General features: G+C 50.6%; 1 protein-coding gene across 1 annotated transcript in view; it reads right to left on the bottom strand.

The window, feature by feature from the left end:
- Positions 1 to 768: 768 nt before the first annotated feature.
- Positions 769 to 25,260, bottom strand: part of SLC5A1 (solute carrier family 5 member 1) — a 40,409-nt gene continuing 15,917 nt past the window's right edge. Inside the window, exons 3-15 of the mRNA XM_008142391.3 lie at positions 21,647 to 21,751; positions 20,986 to 21,045; positions 19,513 to 19,617; positions 13,463 to 13,568; positions 11,915 to 11,995; positions 10,457 to 10,677; positions 10,080 to 10,215; positions 8,268 to 8,375; positions 6,485 to 6,635; positions 5,094 to 5,262; positions 4,592 to 4,807; positions 3,799 to 3,904; positions 769 to 3,103 (exon numbers count right to left, since the gene is read on the bottom strand). Of these exons, the coding sequence (XP_008140613.1) occupies positions 2,886 to 3,103; positions 3,799 to 3,904; positions 4,592 to 4,807; positions 5,094 to 5,262; positions 6,485 to 6,635; positions 8,268 to 8,375; positions 10,080 to 10,215; positions 10,457 to 10,677; positions 11,915 to 11,995; positions 13,463 to 13,568; positions 19,513 to 19,617; positions 20,986 to 21,045; positions 21,647 to 21,751 (1,782 nt within the window). The 3' untranslated portion in view covers positions 769 to 2,885. The remainder of the gene's footprint in view (positions 3,104 to 3,798; positions 3,905 to 4,591; positions 4,808 to 5,093; positions 5,263 to 6,484; positions 6,636 to 8,267; positions 8,376 to 10,079; positions 10,216 to 10,456; positions 10,678 to 11,914; positions 11,996 to 13,462; positions 13,569 to 19,512; positions 19,618 to 20,985; positions 21,046 to 21,646; positions 21,752 to 25,260) is intronic.

Below are 25,260 nucleotides of genomic sequence, written 5' to 3'. Positions count from 1 at the left end.
GTCCCAGGTTCAGTTCCGGTCAAGGGCACGTACCTCGGTTGCGGGCTCCTCCCCGGCCCAGGCCTTGGCCTGGTGTGCAGGAGGCAACCAATCACTGTGTCTCTCTCACATCGATGCTTCTCTCTGTCTCTCCCTCTCCCTTCTACTCTCTCTAAAAATCAATGGAGCCGTAGCTGGTGTAGCTCAGTGGATAGAGCGTCAGCCTGTGGACTGAAGTGTTCTGGGTTCAATTCCGGTCAAGGGCACATGGCTCAATCCCCAGTAGGGCGCGTGCAGGAGACAGCCGATCCATGATTCTCTCTCATCATTGATGTTTCTATCTCTCTCTTCCTCTCTGAAATTATATATATGGAAAAATATCCTCGGGTGAAAGTTTAAAAATAATAATAAACAAATAAATAAGCAATCACTCTGCCCCATAACCCATTTTCCGTTTGAAGAAAGGAATAGCTCTTCCCTGCACCCTGAAATTATTCTAGTCCAGTTTGTCACTTGCTGGTCCCTGGGCACCCCAGCGGCTCAGTCTGTTCCCACAGGACATGGTGCAGTGAAGGCAGAGCGACTCCCCTCGTGTTTACTGGAGATTTTGAAACAGAAGTCCTTCCCGAACTTGGCTACCTTTTGTTCCCGTTGCTGTCTTCTGTTCTCAGCTGCCTTCGTGCCTGCTTCCTAATCTACATCTTACACCAACCACAGCCCCCCAACAGACATACACACAGACACGGTCGGTATTTGTCTAGACCCTCTAGAGAACAGGACACCTGGCAGTCATGGTTTTTGGTGTGTTTATTTTTTATCAAAGTAATACATTTTCATTAGGGGTTTAATGCAGTTTAATAGGACACCCGTACGGCATCTCTCCTGGATGTATCGCCCATCCCCGCTTCCACGTGACCTCGTCACACCCAGAGGAGGTAGGTAGATCTACAAGCACCAAGGTTCCCATGTTTTCAAAGAGAAAACAATACACCGTCGAGACAAAATAATTTATCACCATAGACACGGCGAATCATTGGCAAAGCCAGACTCCGGCTCCAAGACCATCGAGATGCTTCGTGCCCACGCCGTCCACCAGCCATCGATCCTGTCCCTGTATCCTCTCCAACCTCAACAGTACCACAGACTCCACACGAAGCCGCGTGCGCCGAGCCATGCCAGCCACGTGGAACGCTGCACGCTTCCCTCTCCCCTTCCTAGCTTTAGGGGGAAAGAAGGGCTCGGCAAACAGTGACCTCTGGGTTTCCTTCCACAGGAGCAAGCCCCTCCTTCACCTGCTGAGCCGTTTTTACACCCAGGGACCACTCTCAGCCCCGTGGAGCCCCAGATCCCAGCTCTTCTCCAAGCTCGCCTGAGATGGGTCCATGCTAACTAACATCCGGACCTTTCCTTCACCTTCCTGAGACTCTATTGCCATGTAGTTGAGATTTCACAGGTGGAACAGAAAGAATTCTATTTAAAGTCACTGCATTTTAAAACCTTCTCCCTGGGACACAAACACGTTCAACCAGAAATACACTCCGCTTAGCGAAATGTGTGGCGCGCTCCCACCCGGGACGGAGACCACCTGCCCTCACCTTGGTCAATGGGTGATGGCCGGTCTAGACAGCTGGGAAGAGTAAGGGCTGTGGTCACGTGAACTCGAGGGGAGGAGGATCTCAGGCTAATTGTCTCAATAGTTCAGGACAGCGTGGTGGCTTTGAGATGGCGGATCCCCCCGCCACACACACACACACACACACACACACACACACACACACACACACACAAGAGGCACATTTGCTCTGGGACATGACACAGAGTCAACTTCTAAGTCAATATGTCAACACCCACATCATGAGGAAGAGAGGCCTCTGGGAAGGCATGACAGTCACTACAGGGTGTACTTCCTGCAGCCACAGGACAAGGTGAACCCAAAAACAAAGCATGCGTTCATGAACAATGCCCCTATTAGTCATCCAGTCCACACACACGATGCCGAGGGGCTAAAACATTCCAGGCACCGCGAATGCCAACGTGAGTGAAATCCCAAACACGGGGCACCCCCAGTGGACATTTTTAAGGAGACCAGGAAATCCTCTTGACTCAAGATTATCTCCCCACCCCCACCCGCCACGGGCCTTGAGAGTTGTGGATGGTTTGCTCAGTATCATTATTCTTGACTATTGTTGGCGGTCGCTGCTTTGTGGCCGCTTTGTGGACCTTCCAAAACGGTAAAAATGCCTCTCTCGTGACAGCAATACTTCCATCTGGCTCTGTGCCCCTTTGGGGTAGGTACTACTCTCAGGCCCCCCCTCATTGTTCTCTCCTTCAACGAGCAAGCACCCAGGATAGGGACCAGCAAGCTCCCACCCTCGGCTTCCATGAGTTGATCAGTTTATCGGATTGACTTTTCTTGCACCAAAAACACAACTTGACAGGGGTATGCTGAAGAGTGAAATCTTTCTTTAAAAAAAAAACACACAGAAAAAGGGATATGGGGGATCCGATAGAGAAAGTGGCAGGAACCAGGGAGGCCACAACTCTGGAAATTAATAATCAAGGGTCACAAACAAGGTGGGCACGCTCAATCGACCTGAGACCATGTGCCCCCCCGCATCGCCGGGATGCTGTTTCTCGGTCTGCACTCCCATCCATGCGCGGACTTTTCTTCCGCGGCTCTGACACGCTACGTACAGCTGCCTGCATCACACTGGCCTCAGATGCCTAAGTTCACAGCAAACTCGTTACCTTGGTCCGGCTCTCCTATAATGGCACGTGGACACATTTATCGACTGGGCAATATTTACAACCGGCTGGTTTCCCTTCAACACCCCAGGATGGGACTAGCGGGGGGCAGAGTAAGCAGTCTGGCCTTCGTGATTGCGGCCGGCGGCCAAAGGCAGGACTCAGGCGAAGTAGGCGTGGCAGAAGACGGCCACGGCCAGCAGGATGATGCCGTTGATGTTCACCACGGTCCGCCACAGAGGCTTCTCGGACGTGTCGGTCAGCTTCAGCTTCATGGCTGCCTCCTCTTCCTTCGTCATCTTGGGGCCCTTCTGCTGGTCCAGGCCGCAGAACAGGTCGTAGGCCTTCCTGCAGCATCCTTTCTTCTCCTCGGGGGCTTCTGTGTCGGGGAAAAGGAATAAAAGAATTGTTGGCTACAGAAGCAGGAGGAACTAAAAGCTGTGGCTTCCGTGGTTGAGCGTCAACCTATGAACCGGGAGGTCACGGTTCGATTCCCCGTCAGGGCACATGCCCGGGTTGTGGGCTCACTCTCCAGTGTGGGGCGTGTAGGAGGTAGCGGATCAATGATTCTCTCTCATCTTGGATGTTTCTCTTTCTCTCTCTTCCTCCCTCTCTCTCTTCCTCTCTAGAATCAATAAAAATATTTTTTTAAAAATTCTCTGGTGGATAAAAAACTCTCAATGGTGGTCACCTCTGGGCCAAGTAATGGAAGTGGGTCCATTTTCCCTTTTTAATGTAGAACGTTATGTGTTGTTTGTTTTTAACCCATATACAGTAGCTATGATTCCATCTGCTCTCGGTTCACAGGCGGTGTCAGAAGAGCTCTGACTCTTCCCTGGTCCATGGCCATGCCCAGATCCAGTCAGGGTGGCAGGTTCTTCACCCACCCTTCCTCACTGAAGGCCGTACACTGTGAGGGATGAGGGAGCTGCAATGACTCTGTACCTCCCTCCTCCTCTGTACCTGCAAGCTTTGAGCGAATGTCCCAAAACCCATTTACTCCTCTCACACCTCCCCACCCCGCTCCCATCGCCCCTCTAGGAGAGAGATCTGGGCTTTGATGAAGGCACTCACCTATTTCAAAGGTCTCCTCCGGGGCTTCATCGATGTCCTCCTCGGTGGCATCCAGGTCGATCCGCTCCTCTTTGCTGTTGCGCAGGCTCCAACACAGGCGGTAGAGCTGTGGAGGAAGCAGAACAGGTCACCAGGGAGATCCCAACAGGGTCTCGGGCCACGGAGCTGGGAGAACAAAGAGATGTGCATCAAGAAAGGAAAAGGGCCGAAACCGGTTTGGCTCAGTGGATAGAGCATCAGCCTGCGGACTCAAGGGTCCCAGGTTCGATTCTGATCAAGGCCATGTACCTTGGTTGTGGGCACATCCCCAGTAGGGGGTGTGCCAGAGGCAAATGATCGATATTTCTCTCTCATTGATGTTTCTAACTCTCTGTCCCTCTCCCTTCCTCTCTGTAAAAAATCAATAAAAAATATATATATTTTTAAAAAAAGAAAAAGAAATATAAGTTCCTATCTGGGGCATGGGCATCTAAGCCAGTGTAGCCCTGTACCTGCCCTGGTGACCTCATACCCTTGCACCTGAGCTGTCCCTTGGGGAGCATGATTCAGAGAAGACCCGCTGGATGGAAATGTAGAGCACTTGAGGACTCCTGCGGAAGACACATGCCTGAGACCGCGCAGCCGGCACGCTGAGCTTCCTGTCCTGTATGCTTCTGCACGACTCCATTGGCAAGGATGCACTGTGTAGTCATGTGAGTGTGTGATGTCTCACTGAGCGAGGGCCAGCAAGATGGGCATTGCAGCCTGAACATGTGAAACAAGGCCAGGACAGGTTTCCCAAGTGGGTACTCACATGCACATCGGGAATGGGCTTGGTGCAGAGGGAGACGAGGAGGATGATGATGATAGAAATGGCAAACAGGATGATGGCAAAGTACAGGTAGTGCACACCACAGATGATCGTGGGGCATTGGCTAGGCTCCATGCAGCTCCCGGTCCCATAAGCAAACTCGGCGATCATACGGGACACCCCAATCAGAAATCCTATGATCAGTCCCCAGAAGGCTCCCTGGGAAAGAAAACCGTGGGTTACCAACTGCTGCACACACAAGGCAGCTGTGCACTCCGAGCGACAGAGGAGGAGAAGAAAGGGGAGAGAAAAGATGGCTCCAGGCCCTCTGGAGCCAGAACACGGAGTGCAGAACACGGAAGCACTCCCGCCCAAACCCTCAGCAGCTCACCCACTCCCGCTGGAGGGCGCTGCAAAACAGAATCCCTCCCTCAGAGCAGGCACATCCGGGTGGGGATTTCTGCACCAGAAAGGGCCTTCCCGGCTGCACACGAATGCTACCTACGTGCTCATTGACTCTCTTGCAGAAGATAGCGAGCAGGAAGACAGCGGCGATGGGGGGTCCCAAGTAACTGGTGATGGACTGGATGTAGTCGAAGAGCTGCCCACTTTGTGCGGACTGTACGACGGGCACCCAGGCGATGCTGATGCCAATCAGCACCAGGATGAACACTCTGAAAGCAAAGCCCCCGCAATAGTGTCAACAATTGGCTCTACATGAATAAATACATATACACTGAGTGGCCACATTATTATGATCTCTGAATGCATAATAATCTGGCCACTCAGTGTATATCCTATATAATAAAAGGCTAATATGCAAATTGTCCCCTTGACCAGGAGTTCGACCAGCAGGCAGGCCGGCCAACCGCCCATGTCCCCTCCCCATGGCCAGGCTGGCCGGACCCCACTCATGCACGAATTCATGCACTGGGCCTCTAATCCTATATAATAAAAGTGTAATATGCTTAATGTTCGGTGAACCGCTTGACCAGTCTCTATGATGCGCACTGACCACCAGGGGCAGACTCTCTGACTGGTAGGTTAGCTTGGTGCTGGGGTCCGGCTGATCAGGACTGGGCAAGAGGGCCGGACACGCCCTGGAGCCCTCCTTTGGTCCCTCCCCGGTCAGCCGGCCCCCATCAGCCCCAATAGGGACTGGGCAAGATGGCCCCGATCAGCCCCGATCAATCACTGGCCAGGCCGAGGGACCCCACCCATGCACAAATTTGTGCACTGGGCCTCTAGTGTGTATGTGTATACACACACACACACACACACACACAATGTGACCACAGCAAGGAAACATCATTAGCAAATTCATTCTTGAGGCTTTTGTTCTCCCATATTCTGCCTCCTCGAGAAAGTCATCTGTACCTATAAGTGAAACACACTTGACTTTCAATCGCCACCTAAACCAGCGGCTACCACAAGAGATCCCACTTTGAGAGGCAGTAGAGTGTGGGAACAACGGGGTGTGGACTTTGGATCCAGACAGTCCTGGATTCAAATTGCTCTTCTCTCTTTGTGACATAGGACACCTTGCTTGACCGCTCAGAGCCTCCATTTCTCTCACTGTACGCTGGGAATAGCATCACTGATCTTGCCAGGTTGGGATACGGATTAGCTATAGTCAAACAAATTGTGGGCAAATAGATCAGCCAATAGTAAGCACTCGTTTGGCTCATTGATAAATTGGGGGTTAGATTAGATGGTCCCTGATGTCACTTCTCCCTCCAGAGGGGCGTTTCAGAGCCGATGCCACTGGAAGGAAAATATAATGAGCCACAGGGGGCTGCTCCCACGCTCCCCAAGCCTCTGCCATCTTCCCTGGCTTGAGGGAACCCTACAATTATCCCAGCTTCCCTGGTGGGGGCAGGTGGGAGCTTCCCTGACCTTCCTGCAATCATGAGCTCTTTCTCGGTTGCTCTCTTCCGGATCTTGGTGTAGATGTCCATGGTGAAGAGGGTGCTGGCGCTGTTGAAGATGGAGGTCAGGGAGCTCATGAGAGAAGCCAGCATGACGGACAGCATCAGGCCTCGCAGTCCTGGAAGAGAAGGGGGTTCTGAGTGGTCCACGCCGCACCTCAGCTCTTCTGCACTTGGAACATGTTTGTTTGCTTTCTGAAGTCATGTCACGGTTGGCCTTTGACTTATCCCTCCAGAAAAACCAGACATTTTAAGGAATGGACTGTGGCTTTACATTATATTGGAAACCCATAGCAGTCAAAAAGGAGGTAGGAATAAAATATATATGAGGTTAACACTTTGCAGTTGGATGATGGCGGTGATGGCGGTGATGGTGTGTGTGTGTGTGTGTGTGTGTGTGTGTGTGTGTGTGTGTGTGTGTGTGTTTCCATCTGAGCGGACTTTCATAAGATCTCTAACCCAAAAGATGCATGATAGAGCAGAAATATTTAAACTGGGATTTGCCCTAGCTGGTTAGGCGCAATGGATAGAGGGTCGACCTGTGGACCAAAGGGTCCCGGGTTCGATTCCCATCAAGGGCACGTACCTCGGTTGCAGCCTCCTTCCCGGCCCGGGCCCTGGTCACGGCTTATGCAGGAGGCAACCAATCGATGTGTCTCTCTCACATCGATGTTTCTCTCTGTCTTCCCCTCTCTCTTCCACTCTCACTAAAAATCAATGGGGAAATATCCTCTGGCAAGGATTAACAAAAAAATAAAAAAGTAAAATAAAAGAGCCATGTGACTCTTACTAATTGCAACCTTAATTAATAAGCAGCCCAGCTGAGTGGAATAGTTAAGTATTACTCCCACGTTTATAGAATTTGAATCCAAATGGTTTGCCCAAGGTCATGCATCCAGTCTTTTTTTTTTTTTTTTAAAGACCATCTCAAATTCCTCAATTCCAGCCTTGAGCAGAATTATACAAGCCAGACCCTGAGTTGCTGTGTGGCTTGGAAAAGTCACTTTCCTTCTGTGGGCCTCCGTTTCCCCAACTGCAGAATGAAGAGGTTTGATTGGATGCTCTCTACATTTTCTTTCAGTAATAAAATTGTATAGAAGTTTATTCTAATTTTTCCTGGCCAATACCTTTGAATTTTGGATCTCCTGAGTCCCCGTAACCTAACTAAGCTTGCACTCTAGAGCCAGAATTAGATTTTTCTTCCTTATGAAATATGAAAAGTAACCCCACAGGTCTACCCCAAAACTCTAACCAAAGTGGGCTCTATGTTCTCAATCTTCTAGGAGAACACATTCTCTACAGTGAGAGGTTGTATCCCATCCATCAACTGCCTCAAACGTCCTCACTCTAGAGCTAAAACCACGCCTTGCCTTTCTCTCCATGTTTTTCATGCATTCTCCAGGGAAAAGTCCACTTATTCAAGCCGTCATGTCAACGTCTGTGGGAGAACTTCGAAAGACCTTCCAGATGAACGTGGAGACGCCGTGTTTTTCCCTAACGCGTTTTCAGATCATCTCCTTTCCGAGCCTGACTGGCAACAGACCAGTCCCAGGTCTGAGAGCCAACCTAGTCCTATGCCTCCTCGGCACAAGGTAAGACCCACTCAAAAACTGAGGACACCTGGCATGAGGCTTTCCCTGCTGGCCTCCAGGCATGGAAATGGCCTTGCCCAGAAGGCCCACAGAATCCACGGGAAGCCCGAGCCCAATCAGCCTCCCAAGAAAGACCGCGCCAGTGGGGACGAATCTCACCGTTGGGCATGAGCTCCACCACCATGGTCGGGTAGGCGATGTTGGTACAGCCAACCTTGGTGCCGCAATATTTCTCACATTCCGAGGGGAGGGCACAGGCAATTTTTTCTGGAGAGAGATGAAGAGCCATGTCAGCGAGCAGACGTCAGGGAAATACGTTCAAGATTCACTTTCTTTCTTAAAGATATGTTTTCACTGATATCCGAGAACGGTAGAAAGAGGGAGAGAGAGAGATAAAAACATCAATGATGAGAGAGAATCGTGGATCGGCTGCCTCCTGCACGCTCCACATTGGGGATTGAGCCCGAAACCTGGGCATGTGCCCTGACCGGGAATCAAACCGTGACCTCCTGGTTCATGGGTCAACACTCAACCACTGAGCCACACCGGCTGGGCAAAATTCACTTTCTTAAGACAAGGCTTCAAACAAGACATTCCTGCCCACGGCCCTGAAATGGTTCCACAAAGAGTGCAGATCTCTTCGCTGCCATGCCCTGCCCTGCTGGTCCTGACCATCTCCAAACTCTGACTGGGGAGGAGAGACAGTTCCTAGGCAGAGGAGGGGGAAGCAAAGAAATGCTCAGAGTGGGAAGGGAGGGGGCACCCTCCTTGGACTTGAGCTAGCTACCCTGCAGCTCAGGAGGAGCCATGGTCTTCTTTGTCCAAAGATCACAGTGACTCAGGCTCCTAATTGTAAAGCTTGTTTTAGGCAGCTCTTGCAAAAAGGGTTGAATGCCCAGACAACCGAGGGAATTCCCCCGTGGAAGGGCTGTTGGGTCATACTTCCAAGATGTAGAAAATCTAGGGAAGAGATAGAAAGGAGGCGGCCTGGGAGGGGGAAGAAATATGATCTAGAGACCTGAAGACAATTCCAGAAACTTTCATAACATTTATATTATATTTTACAAAATTTACATTAGAATGGACATAACACACACACACACAAAAAAAAAAATTTTGAGATGAATCAGTGCTATAAGCAGCAGTCCTAAATGATACACTTGTAGCAGGTAGCTAATAAATGTTTGTTGATGACTGACAAAAACAACAACAAAAAACGATGGCGCCCAGCCGTTGTGGCTCAGTGGTTGAGCATCAACCTATGAACCTGGAGGTCACGGTTCGATTCCTGGTCAGGGCACATGCTCAGGTTGCGAGCTCGATCCCCAGTGTGGGCATGCAGGAGGCAGCCGATCAGTGATTCTCTCTCATCGTTGATGTTTCTATCTCTCTCCCTTTCCCCTCCTTTCTGAAATCAATAAAAATATATATTTAAAAAAAAACAAACACAAAAAAAAACACAATGGCAATGCTTGAGAGGCCAAGAAAGGACCAAGAAAGAATCTGTCACCCTAGAAAGCAACGTGCAAACTCAGGGCTCCTTCAAGGAGATGGTCCAGGAAGCAGGGCTCAGAGCAGCAGGCCATTGGAGATGAGCTGGAGTCCTGACATTAAGGACGTCGTACACACTTCCACAGCCTGTGTGGGCCTGAGCAAGGAGTGAGCAGCTATTCGCTGGAAGAAGCTACAGCTGCAGGCCGATCATGACTTCAGAGAATTTGCAAAAACCAGGGAAGGCAATTCTGTGGGTTCTGTGACCACAAGTTGCTCACTGTCTAGAGGGAGACCAATAATACTTGGCAATGCATGGCAAGAAAAGAAGGAGGAGGAGGAGGAAAGAGGAGGAGGAGGAGGAAGAGAGAGGAGGAGGAGGAGGAGGAGGAGGAAGGAGCAGGGAGCTACAGGGCTTTCGAAGTGGCTCAGAGCCAGGAATGGAGGAGAGTGGCCACTGAGTCCAGCAGAAGGCATCACCTGTGTACAGGATGCGGCTGATCATCCCTGGCATCACCATGAGGAACATGGGCAGCAGCTTCAGGTACCCGCACATCACGCAGCCCGCCTTCACGTGAGACATGTTTTTGGCTGACAGGCAGCGCTGCACAATGACCTGGCAGGAAAGGCCGGGTGAGGTGCAGGTCCTGACGCCTTCTGGCCACCCCAGCTCCCCTCCCCCACATCCTGGGTGCTTGGCCTGGCACTCGCATGTTACCAAGGCTCAGTGACCCCCAGACCACGTGAGCCCGGCCCTGCCTTTCCCAACCCCACAAGCCACAGACAGACAGACAGCCAGGAGTTCCTGCAGCACCCCGGGGGAGACCTTGTCCCCCCTGCACATCCAGTGTGGGTACCTGATCTGTGCACCAGTACCACAGGGCGAGGATGGACAGCCCAAAGACGAGGCCAGGCCACGGCAGGTCTCCCTTGAGGGGGTCTCGGAAGATGTGGAAGGAGTCGTTCCTGGGGGTGTAGCATTCCTTCTTGACGGTGATGTTTCCATCAGAAACTTTGGTCGGAATGGCGTTCATGTACTTTTCCATGAAGGCCTCATACCCTCCCACTTCGTTGAAAGCTGAAAAACATCAGTAATAAAAATCAGCATCCAGAAACTCTCCACCCTTCACAGCAGTTGCCTCCTGGGGGGATGCCCAAGAAACCGAGAGGTCCTGCCCCACAGCCAGAGCCCTCCGTGTGGCCTTGGGCAAGTCACCCTGTGGGCCTCGGCTTTGTCATCCTTACCCCCGCCCAGCCTCCTCAGGGACTACTCTGAGGCTCCAAAGCAATGACCTGTGAAAGGACTCCAACCCTAAGCATCGTTACACAGGGAAGGCCCTTGACTTATTGGAAGAAAGACCTTGGTTTGGAACCAGGTTCAAAAACTCTGTTGTCCCCCTCACCCCCTACGGTCAGCAGTGGCCTCTGGGACCCCAGACACAGACCTAGAGACACAGACTAGGCCCTGCCACCCCTGGTCCCAGCCAAGTGCAGGGATGAGCAGAGCCTGGGCGAGGAGCCTGGAGCCCGGCCCCCTGGTGACTGTGTCCTTGAAGAAGGCATTCCAGTCCCTGCCCTGCAGACACCCCCCTCTACTCTCCCCACCACCCCGCCCTGGGGTGGGGGGGGGGGGGACACCACTGGGGAAAACCCAATGGAAGCTCTTAGAAGACAGAAGGCAGATCAGAGGCTTCCCAGGACACCCCGAGAACCTGGGCCCCCTCAGAATACAATGCATTTGCTATCCTCCCATACCGACTGCCTCTAGAGCGAGGGTTTCTAGCCTTGCCTTTAGGGTCCCACAGACAGATACCATTTTACCACATTAGCGGGGAGAGGGGCCAATAGAGTGTGGCCGAGCTTTAAAAATTTTGTCAAATAAGGACATACGCAAGAAAATAATCACTCACTATCCTCGACTCATAAAAGAAAGCACATTTAACACCAAAATGTAGACCAGATATAACCTGAGATTTAAGACACATTTGAATATATTTAATATTTAGTCTTATCCTTTTTTTTTTTTTTTTTTGGCCCAGTTTCTCTGTGGAGAGGAGACTGCATCATCACAGACTCACAGTGGGGACCACTGGCCCCGAGTATCTAGAGGGGGTATCTAGCAGGGAATACAGGTGTTGTCCGGGCCAGGCCCACCCTGGGACCTCCACGGCTGAGGGAGGTGCCCCCTGCACACCCACAGTGATGGCCACTCTGGGCTGGACCACTCTCCTGGGAAAGGCAGGCAGACACCCTGGACTCCATTTTCTCTCCCTGGGCCTCTACCTCGGCCTCCCCGCCTCCTCAGCCCCACTTACCAAACCCGGTCAGGATGAAAGACCCCACGAGCATGATGGCCGTCTGCAAGGTGTCCGTGTAAATCACAGCCGCCAGGCCCCCTGCGCGGACAAGGAGACAATGTATCTGACCTCACGCAGGAGAGCAACCAGGCAGCCTGCCTCCTGTCCCCTCTGCTGCCCGCCTCGCTCTGCACACGGTGTGAACACCCCCCCCCCCCAGTCACCCGCCTCCCATTCCTTCCTTCCTCCTGTTGTCCTGTGACAGCAGTCTGCTACCCAGCATGATCCAACATCTCCACTTCGTCACAGAAATGCTGGGAAGACCTTGAGGAAAGGAGAAATGTTTCTCCCTATTGGAGGGGGAAGAGCTCCATGTGATCCTTTTAAGCCAGGAGATGGCTCCTCTGTAGTAAGAAAAAGCATCTGGCCCGGCCGGTGTGGCTCAGCGGTTGAGCGTCAACCTAGGAACCAGGAGGTCAGGGTTCGATTCCCGGTCAGGGCACATGCCGGGGTTGCGGGCTCGATCCCCAATGTGGGGCGTGCAGGAGGCAGCTGGTCAATGATTCTCTCTCATCATTGATGTTTCTATCTATCTATCTCTCTATCTCTCTCTCTCTCTCTCTCTCCTCTCCCTTCCTCTCTGAAATCAATAAAAATATATTTGAAAAAGAAAAAGCATCTGCCACAAATGAAGGCAGGGAAGAGCAAAGAGCTGACATCTCTGCAAAACGTCTGGGGACATTGCCAAAGGGACACATTTAAAGGGCTACTTGTATGTGGACTCTAGTCCCAGACCATCTACGTACTTCTTGTCCCCAAAGCTCATAGGAAGCTCCAGCTGAGCAGCAAGTTCCCTCACTGGGCCTGGCCCCTGGACTGGGCAGAGCAACACCTCCTCAGAGGTGCCCCCAATTGTTACGCATGTCACCAGCTTCTCCTGTCCCCTCTCGAGTCTTCCTCTAAAACAGTCTTCCTGTAACTCCCTGCTTTCTTCCCCGCAGTGCCTCCCAGTCCCGGTCACATCGATTCCAAGACCTCTGTTTGGCTTCTAGGGCCCCTGCCCTGTGACCTCATTTGAATTATCAGAACTTATCACACACACACACACACCCACACACACACACACACACACACACACACACCTCCCATTGACTACCCTCCTCCAACTAAAAGCATCTGCTCTCTACCCTGCATCATGCCCATTCCTGCCTCCATTCCTTGCTCTCACCTGTCCCTGCACCTGGCACTCCCTCCCTGATTCTCCCAACTTAGCCAAGTTCTCCCCACCACCTGCAAGGCCACGCCCTGCCCCGCCTCCGGGAAGAAGCCGTCTTGACTATTGCAGCCAACCCTGGAGTTTCCTGGGGCAGCCTGTATAACCTGCTAGGGTCTGTGATTCCCAAACCACTGTCCCAAGCAGATCCCCCATCCTCGACCTGTTTCCTGGGTGTGTCTCTTCCCCCCCCCCCCCCCCCGAGAGAAGACAGCTTGTTCCCTACTCCCTTTCCTTGTTCCCAAGTGCCTAGCCCTGGACTGCGCTTGAGTCGAGTCATTTGAATAACTCACCTGTGATCGTGTAAATGCCAGTGATGGCCAATAAGAGAAAGATGGCCAGGTACAGATCCAGGCCCAAGGCCAAGTTGATGAAGATGGCCCCTGAGAAGATGTCTGCCTGGAAGGAGAGGAGAGGTGAGTTAGGGGTGAGAGAGACCAGCTGGCTGCAGGGCCGGGGGGTGAACTTGAAGGAGTCAGCAGAAGCTGTCTTCTGGGTAATGTCAACGTCAGCGATTTCTAGGGTCTAGTATTGACCCACACTCATTTGCCCTTTGGCTGAAATACCACAATGAAAGGTTCATTTTTTGAACCCCAGTTAAGTATATGAAAGACAAGTACTGCACAATTCCAATGTATATCTAAAATAGTCAAATTCATAAAACTGAAGACTGGCATGGTGGGTACCGGGTGCTGGGGGGAAATGGGGAGTTACTCATCAGTAGGCATACTTAGAGTCTCAGTAACGTAGGGTGAATAAGCTCTCGGCGTCTGTGCACAACATTGTACTTAGAAGTCAACAACAGTGCATGGTACACTCAACATCTGTGACGGGGACAGGCCACATGCTGAGTGTTCCTCTCACAATGAAATAAAAATAAAAGGGTACAAACACCTGATTGTCCTGCTCTATCCCTAAGCTTTCCAACAAGCTTTATTTAAGATCATAATAGATATTCTAGGAAGAGAAAAGGATGCTGTGGTCCAAGAGGCCTGTGAAATGCCGGATTAAACAACGTTAAGGCAGTTTCTTTACCACACAACTCCTCTGAGCCTTTAATACACAGCGTGTACTGTGAACCCCGGGAAGAAAGCATAGCAAAGGACCCTCCACAAACGTATTTAACTGTGGGACTCTGTTTGCCAAGGAACAATTATTTTTTTTAATATTTTTTTTATTTCTTTCAGAGAGGAAGGGAGAGAGAAACTTCAATGATGAGAGAGAATCATTGATCAGCTGCCTCCTGCACACCTCACACTGGGGGATGGAGCCCACAGCCCGGGCCTGTGCCCTGACCAGGAATCGAACCATGACCTCCTGATTCATATGGTCCACGCTCAACCACTGAGCCACGCAGACCGGGCCAAGGAACCACTATTGATACCTTGAGGTTCCTCCCCACGCCCTTGTGGACTGCTGCTCGAAGCGATTATCCACTGTTTACACCTTTGTGTGCAAAGGGTTTTCAGATCTTGGTCCCAAAAGCAAGTTGGCGTGCTGGAGAGTCCCATGGGAGGGGAACCCCAGCCCCACCCTGGAGCAACATCATGACTGTATCTCTCCAGCCCAGATGGAGTCCATCTTGACCCTAACACAACCAGAACCTCGCCAAGAGCCTCGTGCATGGCAGGCTTGGCGCGAGGTGGTTTTATCTAGATTCGCTCATATAACTGGAGGGAGATTTGTTCCCTTTGCACCCCTAAATTCACCAGTTCTTGATACAGTTCTTTTTCTCCTCCCTGCTTCATTTAGCCACATAGAGAACCTTCTACCTGGCTGGACAGTGCAGTTGCTCATTTAAACCAACAGAGAGCGCTGGAGTCACCCAAAAGGAGTTTTCCTGGCATCTCCAAAATACCACCAGGTGAATCTTTTCCTATCTCTAGGTAGGAAAGAAACTAGACTTCCCCTAGATGCAATGGACGAGGTGTTTTATTGCATGAGATCGAATGCATTTCGGGGCATGTAAGTGGCCACCCATTCAGAGCCCTGGAAAAATGGGCTCTCTGTTCTTATCTTCCCCTCTCTGCCTCCTTCCAGCTCCTCAGGACCCTCCAGGGACTTGGGTCCCCACCAATCAAATCTCCTATTCCCTGCCTCTTCGCCATCTGAGAGCTAGTCTCACACCAACTCCAAGCCTGTGTGTGAATACATGACCTCCTCCTCCAAGAGGACCCTGTGCCTTGGGTCCCCTACAAATTCTCTAGCCCCCAGGGGACCTAATGTCATTGTATTTCCTGGTGGAGGAGAAGAGGCAGAAGCAGGAGGTAGGGAGAATCACGGTGACTTAGAAAGAGAACCCTCTACCACCACCAACAACCACAACCACCTCAGGGCTGCTGGTGAATGGGCCTGGATTTTAACCCCAGCGCTGCCACTATAGGCCTGAGCGACTGGATAAAACATTGTGCCTCTCCACATCAGGGGTTGAGCATCGACCTATGAACCAGGAGGTCAAGGTTCGATTCCCAGTCAGGGCACCAGCCCAGGTTGCAGGCTTGATCCCCAGGGTGCGGCTTGCAAGAGGCAGCCGATCCGTGATTCTCTCTCATCGCTGATACTTCTCTATCTCTCTCCTACTTTCTTCCTTTCTGAAATCAATAAAAATATATTTTTTGACATTTTTTTTATTGAGGTATTATATGTGTACATATCTTACCATTGCCCCCCCCACCCCACACCCATACATGCCCTCCCCCCCCCAGAGTTTTGCGTCCATTGTTTATGCTTATATGCATGCATACAAGTCCTTCGTTTGATTTCTTATCTCCCCCACCTCAATAAAAATATATTTTAAAAAATAAATAAATAAACCATCAGTGGCCGGAAGTGGGGAAGTCCTGCCACTGAGGAAGGTATTTCTTTCCCAGGCCCTAGACCTGCTCCCCTGCCCTCTGCAGCAGCCGAGAAAGAAGAGTCCCCAGCTGCCCTTAGCCGTGTTTCTCCACACGGGGCCACTTGAAATTGTGATGAGTAATCCCAAGGCTCCCTGCCCCTCCCTCCTACCCTCCCCCCCCCCCCCCCGCCACTCATAGCTCCATATCTTCCACTGAAGGGCTCCAGTCATTGATTTCAGTGGAATGCTGTTAAGTATAATTCAGTAGATTAGCGAATGAGCATAGGGAGCAAAAAATGTATATATTCCAAGATTACTGCTGCCATTTCAAACACCCTTGAGTGGTTTATTTTCCAGAGTAGTAATTAATGTGTCATGCTTTATGACAACACATCCTAGGACACTGTGATAGCCCCATTAATATTTGCCTGGCTGTTATTAGTCACAAATAAGCAGCACACAACTCCTAAGATAAGCTATAAACAAAGTCTATAAACAGTTATGGGAAGTGGTGGGCTAATAGAAACCTTGGTTTTTATAATACGAACGCTCCTCCCAGCGAACAGGGCAGATAAAGAATCCTACGGAAAACTCCCTCATCAATAGGGGGGGAAAAAAAAAAACCTAAGACAAATTCTTCCTCCCATGAGTCACTCCTAACTTCAGAGAGGAATTCCTTCTGCCCTTGGGACCCCGAACGCCACCAGGAATGCCTGTGGGGTACCACGGCCACGTTCACATTAGCCTGGGTGCTCTGCCATTAGCCTCTGGATCTCCTGGGTGCCCATTGGTGTCGTGCTTCGTGGGGTATTTTTCCTCCATATCCGGGTGACTTTACCAAGAGCGTTTAGACACAGGCATTGTTTGGGTCCCCAAAATAAGGTGATGGAACAGGTAAACTGGCTCCGCTTTTCAGATGAGAGAAACTAAGTCAGTGACTTGTTCACGGGCTAAAATCCAGATTACCTGCCACCAAGTCCAGTGGACCTTCCAACAACTTTAAAAGATGAGGGTCCTTCTTTCTGGAATATTTTCTGCAGAGGGTAAAGTCTTTTTTAATCCAAAAAAAATTTTTTTTAAGTAAAATAACATGTATGTGGCTTAAAAATGAACAACCCAGAAAGTTCTACATTGAAAAGTAAAAGTGGACCCACTTCCATTCCTTGGCCCAGAGGTGACCCTTATGGAGAGCATTCTGTCCCCCAGAGAATTTTTTTATTTCATTTTCCATTTCCTGGAAGAGAAAACCGAGTCTCAGAGAAGTTAGGTAATTTGTCCCAAATCACAGCTGGTGTGTGGCAAAGCCAGGATGGAATCTTGGGTGTCCCTAGTCCCAGAGTCTGTGTTCCCTGCACAGTCCTGCTCTGTCTTGGATGGAATGGAGGCAGAGGATGACAGAATGGGATAGGTCCTCTAGTCCCATGTTCCCCTCGTGACCTATTTCCTTTCTTCTTAAAAGGTAGACACTGTCTTGAACTTGGTATGTATTCTTCTGGTCTATGATTTTATATTTTTCTACATATAGGTATATCCCTAGATCCATAAAGAATATATTGTGTTTTAAAATTCCTGCTCCCCCGACTTTTAAAACTGTAAAAAGAAAAGTAACGACGGTATTTAAGGAAATCTGGGGGCCGGGGGGAAGCACCCATAATTCAGTAGATTGGCCCTCAATAAAAAGCAGCTATCATCCGTCCTGTGCATTTTTCAAGGGAATGCTGGATATGGGAAGCAGGTAGAGCAGGCAGGACACTGGGCAAGGCCTCCACTAAGGAGCCCCAGAAATCACCCAGAGCGGGAACATCCTACACCAAGCCCTATTTAAAAGCAGAATTCCGAAAAAGCTGACTGCTAGGGAATGGGCTCCATCAAGACCTGAGCCGAGGGCGGCTGCCCCTCGGCTACCGGGGGGCTCCCATGTCCAGGTAGGTTTAATCAGTAACCTGAGCAACAGGTGAGTTGCTCGGGAAGGCAGGGAGTGAGGCTGGCTACTCGGTGTCTTTATATGACTACCCCTCTCCTAGCTGTGAGGGCAAAAAGTGCCCTTTGCATAGCAACCGTAGTCAACAGACTTCCACCCGCTTGAACTGTGGACTTGGAGACGTCTTGCTTCTGAGAAGGGGAGTCCAAGTGCCGTGCTCTACGTGTTCATTAAACAGGTGACAGCTCAGGGGCTGAGCCGAGGAACTGTTCCCTTACCAACTGCCCGCAAGTTCAGGGTGACCTCCCACCCTCCCCGCTTACATTTCTTTTCCTCCTCTCCCATCGCTGCCCCTCACCCCTCAGGAAGGCTGGTTTCTCTACGCCTTCCCCTCCAGAACTTCCCAGTGCAGTGTCTGCACACTGATCTCTGATGGAATAGGACTGTAACTGAAAACTAACCCTGAAGGAGGGGAGGAAAAAGCGGAGGAGGTGGAATCATCCCTTTGGCAGGGCAAGCACAGAGCCACCAGTCAGGGGAGGAGCAGTTTGAAGCAGGAAGCTGGGCGGGGAGGGCGCAGTAATCTTGGGCATCAGTCCCAACTCCGAGACAAAGCCCATGGGCCAGAGCAGGTTTTCAATGAGTTGTGTGAAAAACATATGTGCAAGACCATTCCTCGGGGAAATGATAGTCTCTTCAAAAAAAAACACCACAACAATGGTGCTGGTAGAACTGGATAGCCACATGCAAAAGAATCAAGTTGGACCCCTACCTCACATCATACACAAAAATTAACTCAAAATGGATCAGAGACCTACATGGAAGAGCTAAGACTATAAAACTCTAAGGAGCTAACATAGGAGTCAATCTTAGGACCTCGGCTCTGTCGATGGATTTTTTTTTTTGGTGTCACACAATCAGTGAATTCAGTGACGACATAAGCATGAGCAACAAAAGTAAAAGTAGATAAAATGAACTCCGTCGAGATTGAAAACTTTTGTGCATCAAAGGACACTATCAAGAAAGTGAGTCCTAACCGGTGTGGCTCAGTGGATAGAGCGTCGGCCTGCAGACTGAAGGGTCCCAGGTTCTATTCCGGTCAAGAGCATGTACCTTGGTTTCTGGCATATCCCCAGTAGGGGGTGTGCAGGAGGCAGCTGATCGATGTTTCTCTCTAATCAATGTTTCAAACTCTCTCTCTCCCTTCCTCTCTGAAATCAATAAAAAAAAATATTTAATTTTAAAAAAGAAATAAAAAATGGAACTGCCTAATGACCCAAGAATTCCACTTCTGGGAATCTATTCAAAGAAATCCAAGACTCTGAACTTCCGCGGGTTCCTGAGTCTTTTGCTTTGCTTTGTTTTGCCATCCAAAGAAGTTGACTTGCACACTTTTGAGGAAGGAAAAGTGAAGTGAAGAAGGAATACATGTCTTGCGCCAGTGCGTCGGCCCAGAGCTCTGTCCAGTTCTTAAATACACCCCCGTGACCAGCCAACCCCTGAGAAGTCTCAGCTCTGGAAATTGGGGCCTGCAGCTCCAGGTTGGCAGGGAGACGGGCTAAATGATAGGGAGGCAGTGGACTCACCGAGATCTTGGTGAAAATGTAGAGCAACAGGGACAGAATGGAGAGGTATATCTGGATCCGTTTGCCTCCAAATCGCTTCCTCAGGTACTCTGGCATCGTCACCACCTGCATGGGATGTAAGGGAGGTCACTGCCAGCCAGAGTGGCCAGAAGGCCCAGAGTGAGCAGAACCGTAGGAGCCACAATGGTGTCAGAGGTGTGATCTAGGCTTAACCCTTGTTGGTCAGAGAAGTCTGTGATATGGCCGGGCGGCTGTCCTCCAACCATTTGCTCATTTCCATCGCACATGCCTTACTGCAGAGGTAACTGTGTATTATCCCAGGATATAGACGGTGCCCGATAAACACTTTGTTTCATGAATACTTGACTGCACATAACCAAGGAGGCAGATCTTTTCCCTGGAGGAGGTGGGGGTTGTTAGATAGATATTCCTAAACAAAGCACCTACTGTGAACAAGACATCATAATAACAGTAGCATCTTTTCAATGCACCAAACAAGGTGGCCAGGCTGGGTGTGTGCTTCGCCTGGTCTGCACACAGGCCTTGCCAAGGGTTGTGGCTGCGGGCCTGCTCAGCTGTTCTCCAAGTTCCTTTCTGCAAAAGCCAGCCACACTCGGTCTTGGTCCCTCAACCCTGAGCCTGCTGTCTCCTGGGATCACACAGCTTGTCACCAACAGCCTGCAGAAGGTGCACAGTCTGCCCCGTGTGTCTTCCATATCGCTCTCAACAGCCTTACACGTAGTAGGAGCTCGTTATATCTCACTGAAGAGATGAACTAAAGCTGCCTTAGGTAAGATGGCAGCACTTTCTTCGAGAGTCGGGGCATGCATTTGATAGCCGAGGGCCAGTTGCACACTCAGCAAACGAACCTGCGGGTGGACGTGAATGAAGGGGAAGTGTGATCCTTTGCTCATGCTGCTTCCCTTCCGGGGGCAGAGGCACACAGCTACAGACCATGCGCAGATGCAGGGCAGTGCCTTGTAAATGCACCCCCAGCCCGAGAGGACTGGAGGCCTCCGAGGGCTCCGACGAGTGAGGCTGCTTAGGAAGGCTTCCTACAGGGACGCGGCATGGCTTAGTGCCGGGGTCGGCAAATTGCAGCTCGAGAGCCACATGTGGCTCTTTGGCCCCTTGAGTGTGGCTCTTCCACAAAATACCATGGCCTGGGTGAATCTATTTTGAAGAAGTGGCGTTAGAAGAAGTTGAAGTTTAAAAAATTTGGCTCTCGAAAGAAATTTCAATCATTGTCCTGTTGATATTTGGCTCTGTTGACTCATGAGTTTGCCGACTACTGGCTTCGTGCATCTAATGAGTGTCCCTACTGAGGCACAGGCTTCCTCTGCTGTTTATCCCTTACAGTCTCCTCGGCCTTCCAGGAGGACGAGCTCGTGTGTGCGTGTGTGTGTGTGTGTGTGTGTGTGTGTGTGTGTGCGCACAAGTGTGCGTGTACACACGCGTGCATTAGATACTTACCCCAGCCTTGATGTAAATAGGGACAAACACCCAGCCCAGCACAACCACCAAAATCAGGGCCTAAAACCAAAAAAGAAATGGAGTCAGATCGCGCCGCCTGGGGGCCCCCCGCCACTGCAGAACAATCCCCCAGCGGCTTCTCTCTGGGCTCTGAGGTCAGCTCCCTGTGTGGCCATTGGAGCTGGAGGGGTCTTTGCTGCCTGACCGGCCCAGGGGAATGGTCGTTGAGCCACCGTGAAGGGGGCCCCTGGTGACTGCCCAGGGACATCGCAACTCCTTTTTCCTCTTCCCGGGTTTACAAGGAGAAAAATACCACTTAGAGACCTTTTAAAAAATAAATAATAATAATAATGGGGATCCGGTGATAAGCATTTCCAAGCCTCCAATATGGCTGAACGGGTAGAGGAGTGCTTGGCTTTTTAAGAGAAGAAAGAACCCCTGTTGCCTTCATATCAGTGGTTTTCTCACGCTACTCTGGTGGAAGGGGAGCGGGAGCCTGGGCCCTGACGCGGGGCTGCTCCTTCGTCTGCACCGCAGGGTGGCGGGGAGAGGTTCCCTGACACCTACAGCATCTACCTCTGAGCGTAGGTTCAACCGGCTGACCGACTGACTGCTAGAGCTCCTTCCAGCGCCAGGACACGGGGTCTCTGAGGCTACTCACGTTCCATTCAAAGCCCCCGGTGGCAATGCCTGCCGCTGCTCCCGTCCCGGCCAGCCCCACAAAGTGGCCACTCCCGATGTTACTGGCGAAGAGGGACGCTCCAATCTGGAAACACAAAGATGAAGGAGGGTGAGGACCCCGTACCCCATCGGGACACTCAGGGGCGAGCCAAGGAGAGAAGAGACGTGTCAGCCAAGGGGAGGACAGGAAAGAGCAGAGGCGGGCCAGGAACCTGACTGTGCTGGAGGTGCTGGTGGGACTTGGGTAACAGCAGTGAGGAGGAAAAGGAGAGCATTAGAGGAAGGGCCGGTGGGCTGTCTCCCCAACTCAGGTCGTCTGTGAGTCCTCTGGGAGCCCAACGCACAACAGTGAAGAAGACTTGGGAAGCCCCACAGCCCACCAAAGTCAGCCACTCTGAGATCATTCCAGCAAAGCAAAGACCCCTGAGCAGGAAGGTCATCATGGTGGAGAAGCAGGGCCAAGGTCAGAGTGGCTGGAGTGTGGTGGGCAAGGAGCAGGGTGGTGTGAGATGAGGCTGGAAAGTTAGGTGGGGACACATCCCATAGGTCTTAGCAAGCCAGGATAGGAAGTGTAGATTTTATTCCAAGTGTGATGGGAAGCCACTGGGTAGAGACAGGATCTAATTTGCTTTTTATTTATTTTTAAATATGTTTTTATTGATTTCAGAGAGGAAGGGAGAGGGAGAGAGAGATAGAAACATCCATGATGAGAGAGAATCATTGATCGGCTGCCTCCTGCACACCCCCTACTAGGGCTCGAGCCCACAACCCGGGAACGTGCTCTTGACTGGAATCGAACCTGGGACCCTTCAGTCCGCAGGCCAACCCTCTATCCACTGACCCAAACCAAGTAGGGCTAATGTGCTTTCGAACGACTGCTCTCAAGCATGTGGCAAGTGTAGTGTTGGGGACAAGAGAGAGAAGAGAAACCACGCGGGAGGCTGTTGTTGCATCTGGGTGAGAGAGTGGCAGCAGGGGAGACGAAGACCATCGCAGAGATTAGGGTCTGCTTTAGAAACAAAGTTGAGGGGCCTTGTTGATGGGTCAACTGTGGGAAGTGATGGAACGAGTCATTAAGGGTCACTCCAAATTCGGGACTTGAGTAACTGGGCGGACATCATTCGTTAAGAAAGGGAAACGGTGTACTTTGGCTAGTGCCACTGAAGAGTTTTAACCTTTGGTCATCTGTACTTGAAAGTGTGCTGTACAATGTAGGCATGCTTGCCTTTGCAGAAAGAATAGGACCAAGTAAAATTTGCACAAGAAATGAATTGCTATTGCCTCTGCCTGTAAGTGGAATTCTCAGGGTATGGAAAGTTCTATTGGCCCAGACTGCATCTTGTCCTCCTTATAGCATAAACGTTAAAATGTTTTGTATGTTCGGGGGGAAAGAAGAAAGAGGGAGAGGAGGAGGGGGAAGAAGGGGAGGAGGGAAAGGAGAAAAAGAAGGAGGAGGAAGAAGAGAGGAAGAAGGAGAGACTGGGAGGAAAACAGGCTGTTTAGAGATCCACCTTTTTCTCCTCAAAGCTTGATGGGAATAACAGTCCACTTTAATCAAATTTCCCTTACGCATGCAGCCTGCCTGTCCTGACCCATTATCTCTTCATTTATCACTTGACAAATTATTAAGCCTAATGTACTATTAAGGGCATAATTACCAGTAATGATTAACTGCATTAGGTTAACCTTAAGTTCAAGAAGTCCTCTCCAACATCCCCCAAAGAGGTGCATCGGACTCTAAGCAGTTACAGGCTTTCTTGATGTACCTCCTCACCACCTGATGAAATGGGGGCCGGGAGAGCTTTGGGGGTACCCGATGAATTGGGTACTCCCAAATGCATTTCATTTCCATCAGGGGCACTGTTGTCCTCCCCGTTGCTCTCCTTGGCCTCCCTCTTCCTGGACTCCCCCGCCCCGGCTTTGCCCATGGCCTGCACTCAATCATTTACCAAAGCCTGACTCTGACCTCACAATGTCATGGGAATCTAGCACTTTTTATATCGCCCTTGCTGGCTGTCATCATCTCTCCACAGTGTCATGGCTACAGGTTCTAGATGATCACCAGTCACCCACCCCCACACTCCCACACATGGCCAGTTACCTCCCCAAAGCACAACTCGGACAACGTCTCTTCCCTATTCGGAGACCCTCCCCAGACCCCCAAATGGACCTGCCACGCAGGCTTCTTGGCAACTCCAAGTTTAAAGACATAGTCCCTAGGAATTCAGCAAGGTTTCAATGGAAGTCCCCTCTCTGACATGGTGGCATGAGCTTAGAAATTAGAGTTTGAATGCTTTCTTGAGCTCTTACTATCTGGGTGATCCTAACACCTGTGAGCTTCAGTCTTCTCTCATGACAGGGTTGTACAGGAGCCAAAAAAAAAAAAAATCATGAGTCAGTCATGACTGACACTCAGCTGGCCCTCAACCAGTTCCTTCCTCTCCTCCAAGAGGACAATCACTTCACCCTCAAAGGCAATTTACAAGAACTGCAATGAACATTATCTTGGTCTGAATTATGTTCCCCCAAGATGGATATGTTGCAGCCCTAATCCCCAATGTGACTATATTTGGAGACAGGGTCTTTCGGAGGGCAATTAAGGTTAAATTAGGTCATAAGGGTGGGTCTCTAATCTCATAGGACAAATCGATGCGCACACAGAAAAGCGGCCAGGTGAGTCCTGAGAGAGAAGGCAGCCGTCTACAAGCCAGAAAGAGACGTCTCACCAGAAACCCACCCTAACAACACCTTGATCATGGATTTGTAACCTCCAAATTGTGGAGGGAAAAAATACATTTCTGTTGTTTAGGCCACCCAGTCTGTGATGTTTTGTTAAGGCAGCTCCTGCAAGCTAATACAGACAGACACCATTGCTTTACCATCTGCTCTCCCACGCCAGGTCCGCACACTGCCCTCCCTCTGACGGGAGCTCATTAACAATGCTTTCATCACCCCGATTTCCCAAAACCCTCTCTGAGCCCACTCCTCACCCACGTTCATGCCCATCTGGGAATCATGCCCCAACCAGGGAGTCACCCATCGGCGTGTTCTTCTCTGCAATCTCCTCCCACATTCCTTCTGAACACAGGATTGCAGACTGGATCTAAAATTTCCCCAGCTTGACCTTGCTTCTGACTAACTTCTCCGCCAGCCTTTCTCATCCCCTGTGGGGCTCAGGCATTACAAGCATTCGGATGGTTTTGCCGTCACTTTGCAAGATGAGCTGAGTCTAATCAAACCCAGCAGGTTTGTTTGATAGCGTGGTAATGGGCAGATAACATGATGTCACATCACAAAAGGTGAAAAGACTGTGACTCTAGGGAATTCACGATCACATTTTACTGCCTTCATTTCCTACCAGAACACAATTTTTTAAAACCTTTAACAAGAAAGGGCAACAATTCCAGAGCTGTCTCAGAGTCACTCTCACAGCCTGAGACCTGGGAATAAACCATGCTGGGAAGTTACCTGTTTCTTTGCAGTGGGAGAGGGTTATAGAAAAAGACATGAAGATGTCATTGAATGCTAACTCAAATTTTGTTTTGTGTGTCAGGAAATAGAAAATAGACATCTTAGCCCAGGCATCTTATGTTA

The sequence above is a fragment of the Eptesicus fuscus genome, chromosome 23 (assembly GCF_027574615.1).
Source record: "Eptesicus fuscus isolate TK198812 chromosome 23, DD_ASM_mEF_20220401, whole genome shotgun sequence".
Lineage (NCBI taxonomy): Eukaryota > Metazoa > Chordata > Mammalia > Chiroptera > Vespertilionidae > Eptesicus > Eptesicus fuscus.
The sequence above is the reverse complement of the archived record's forward strand: the minus strand, read 5'-3'. Positions and strand labels throughout refer to the sequence as shown.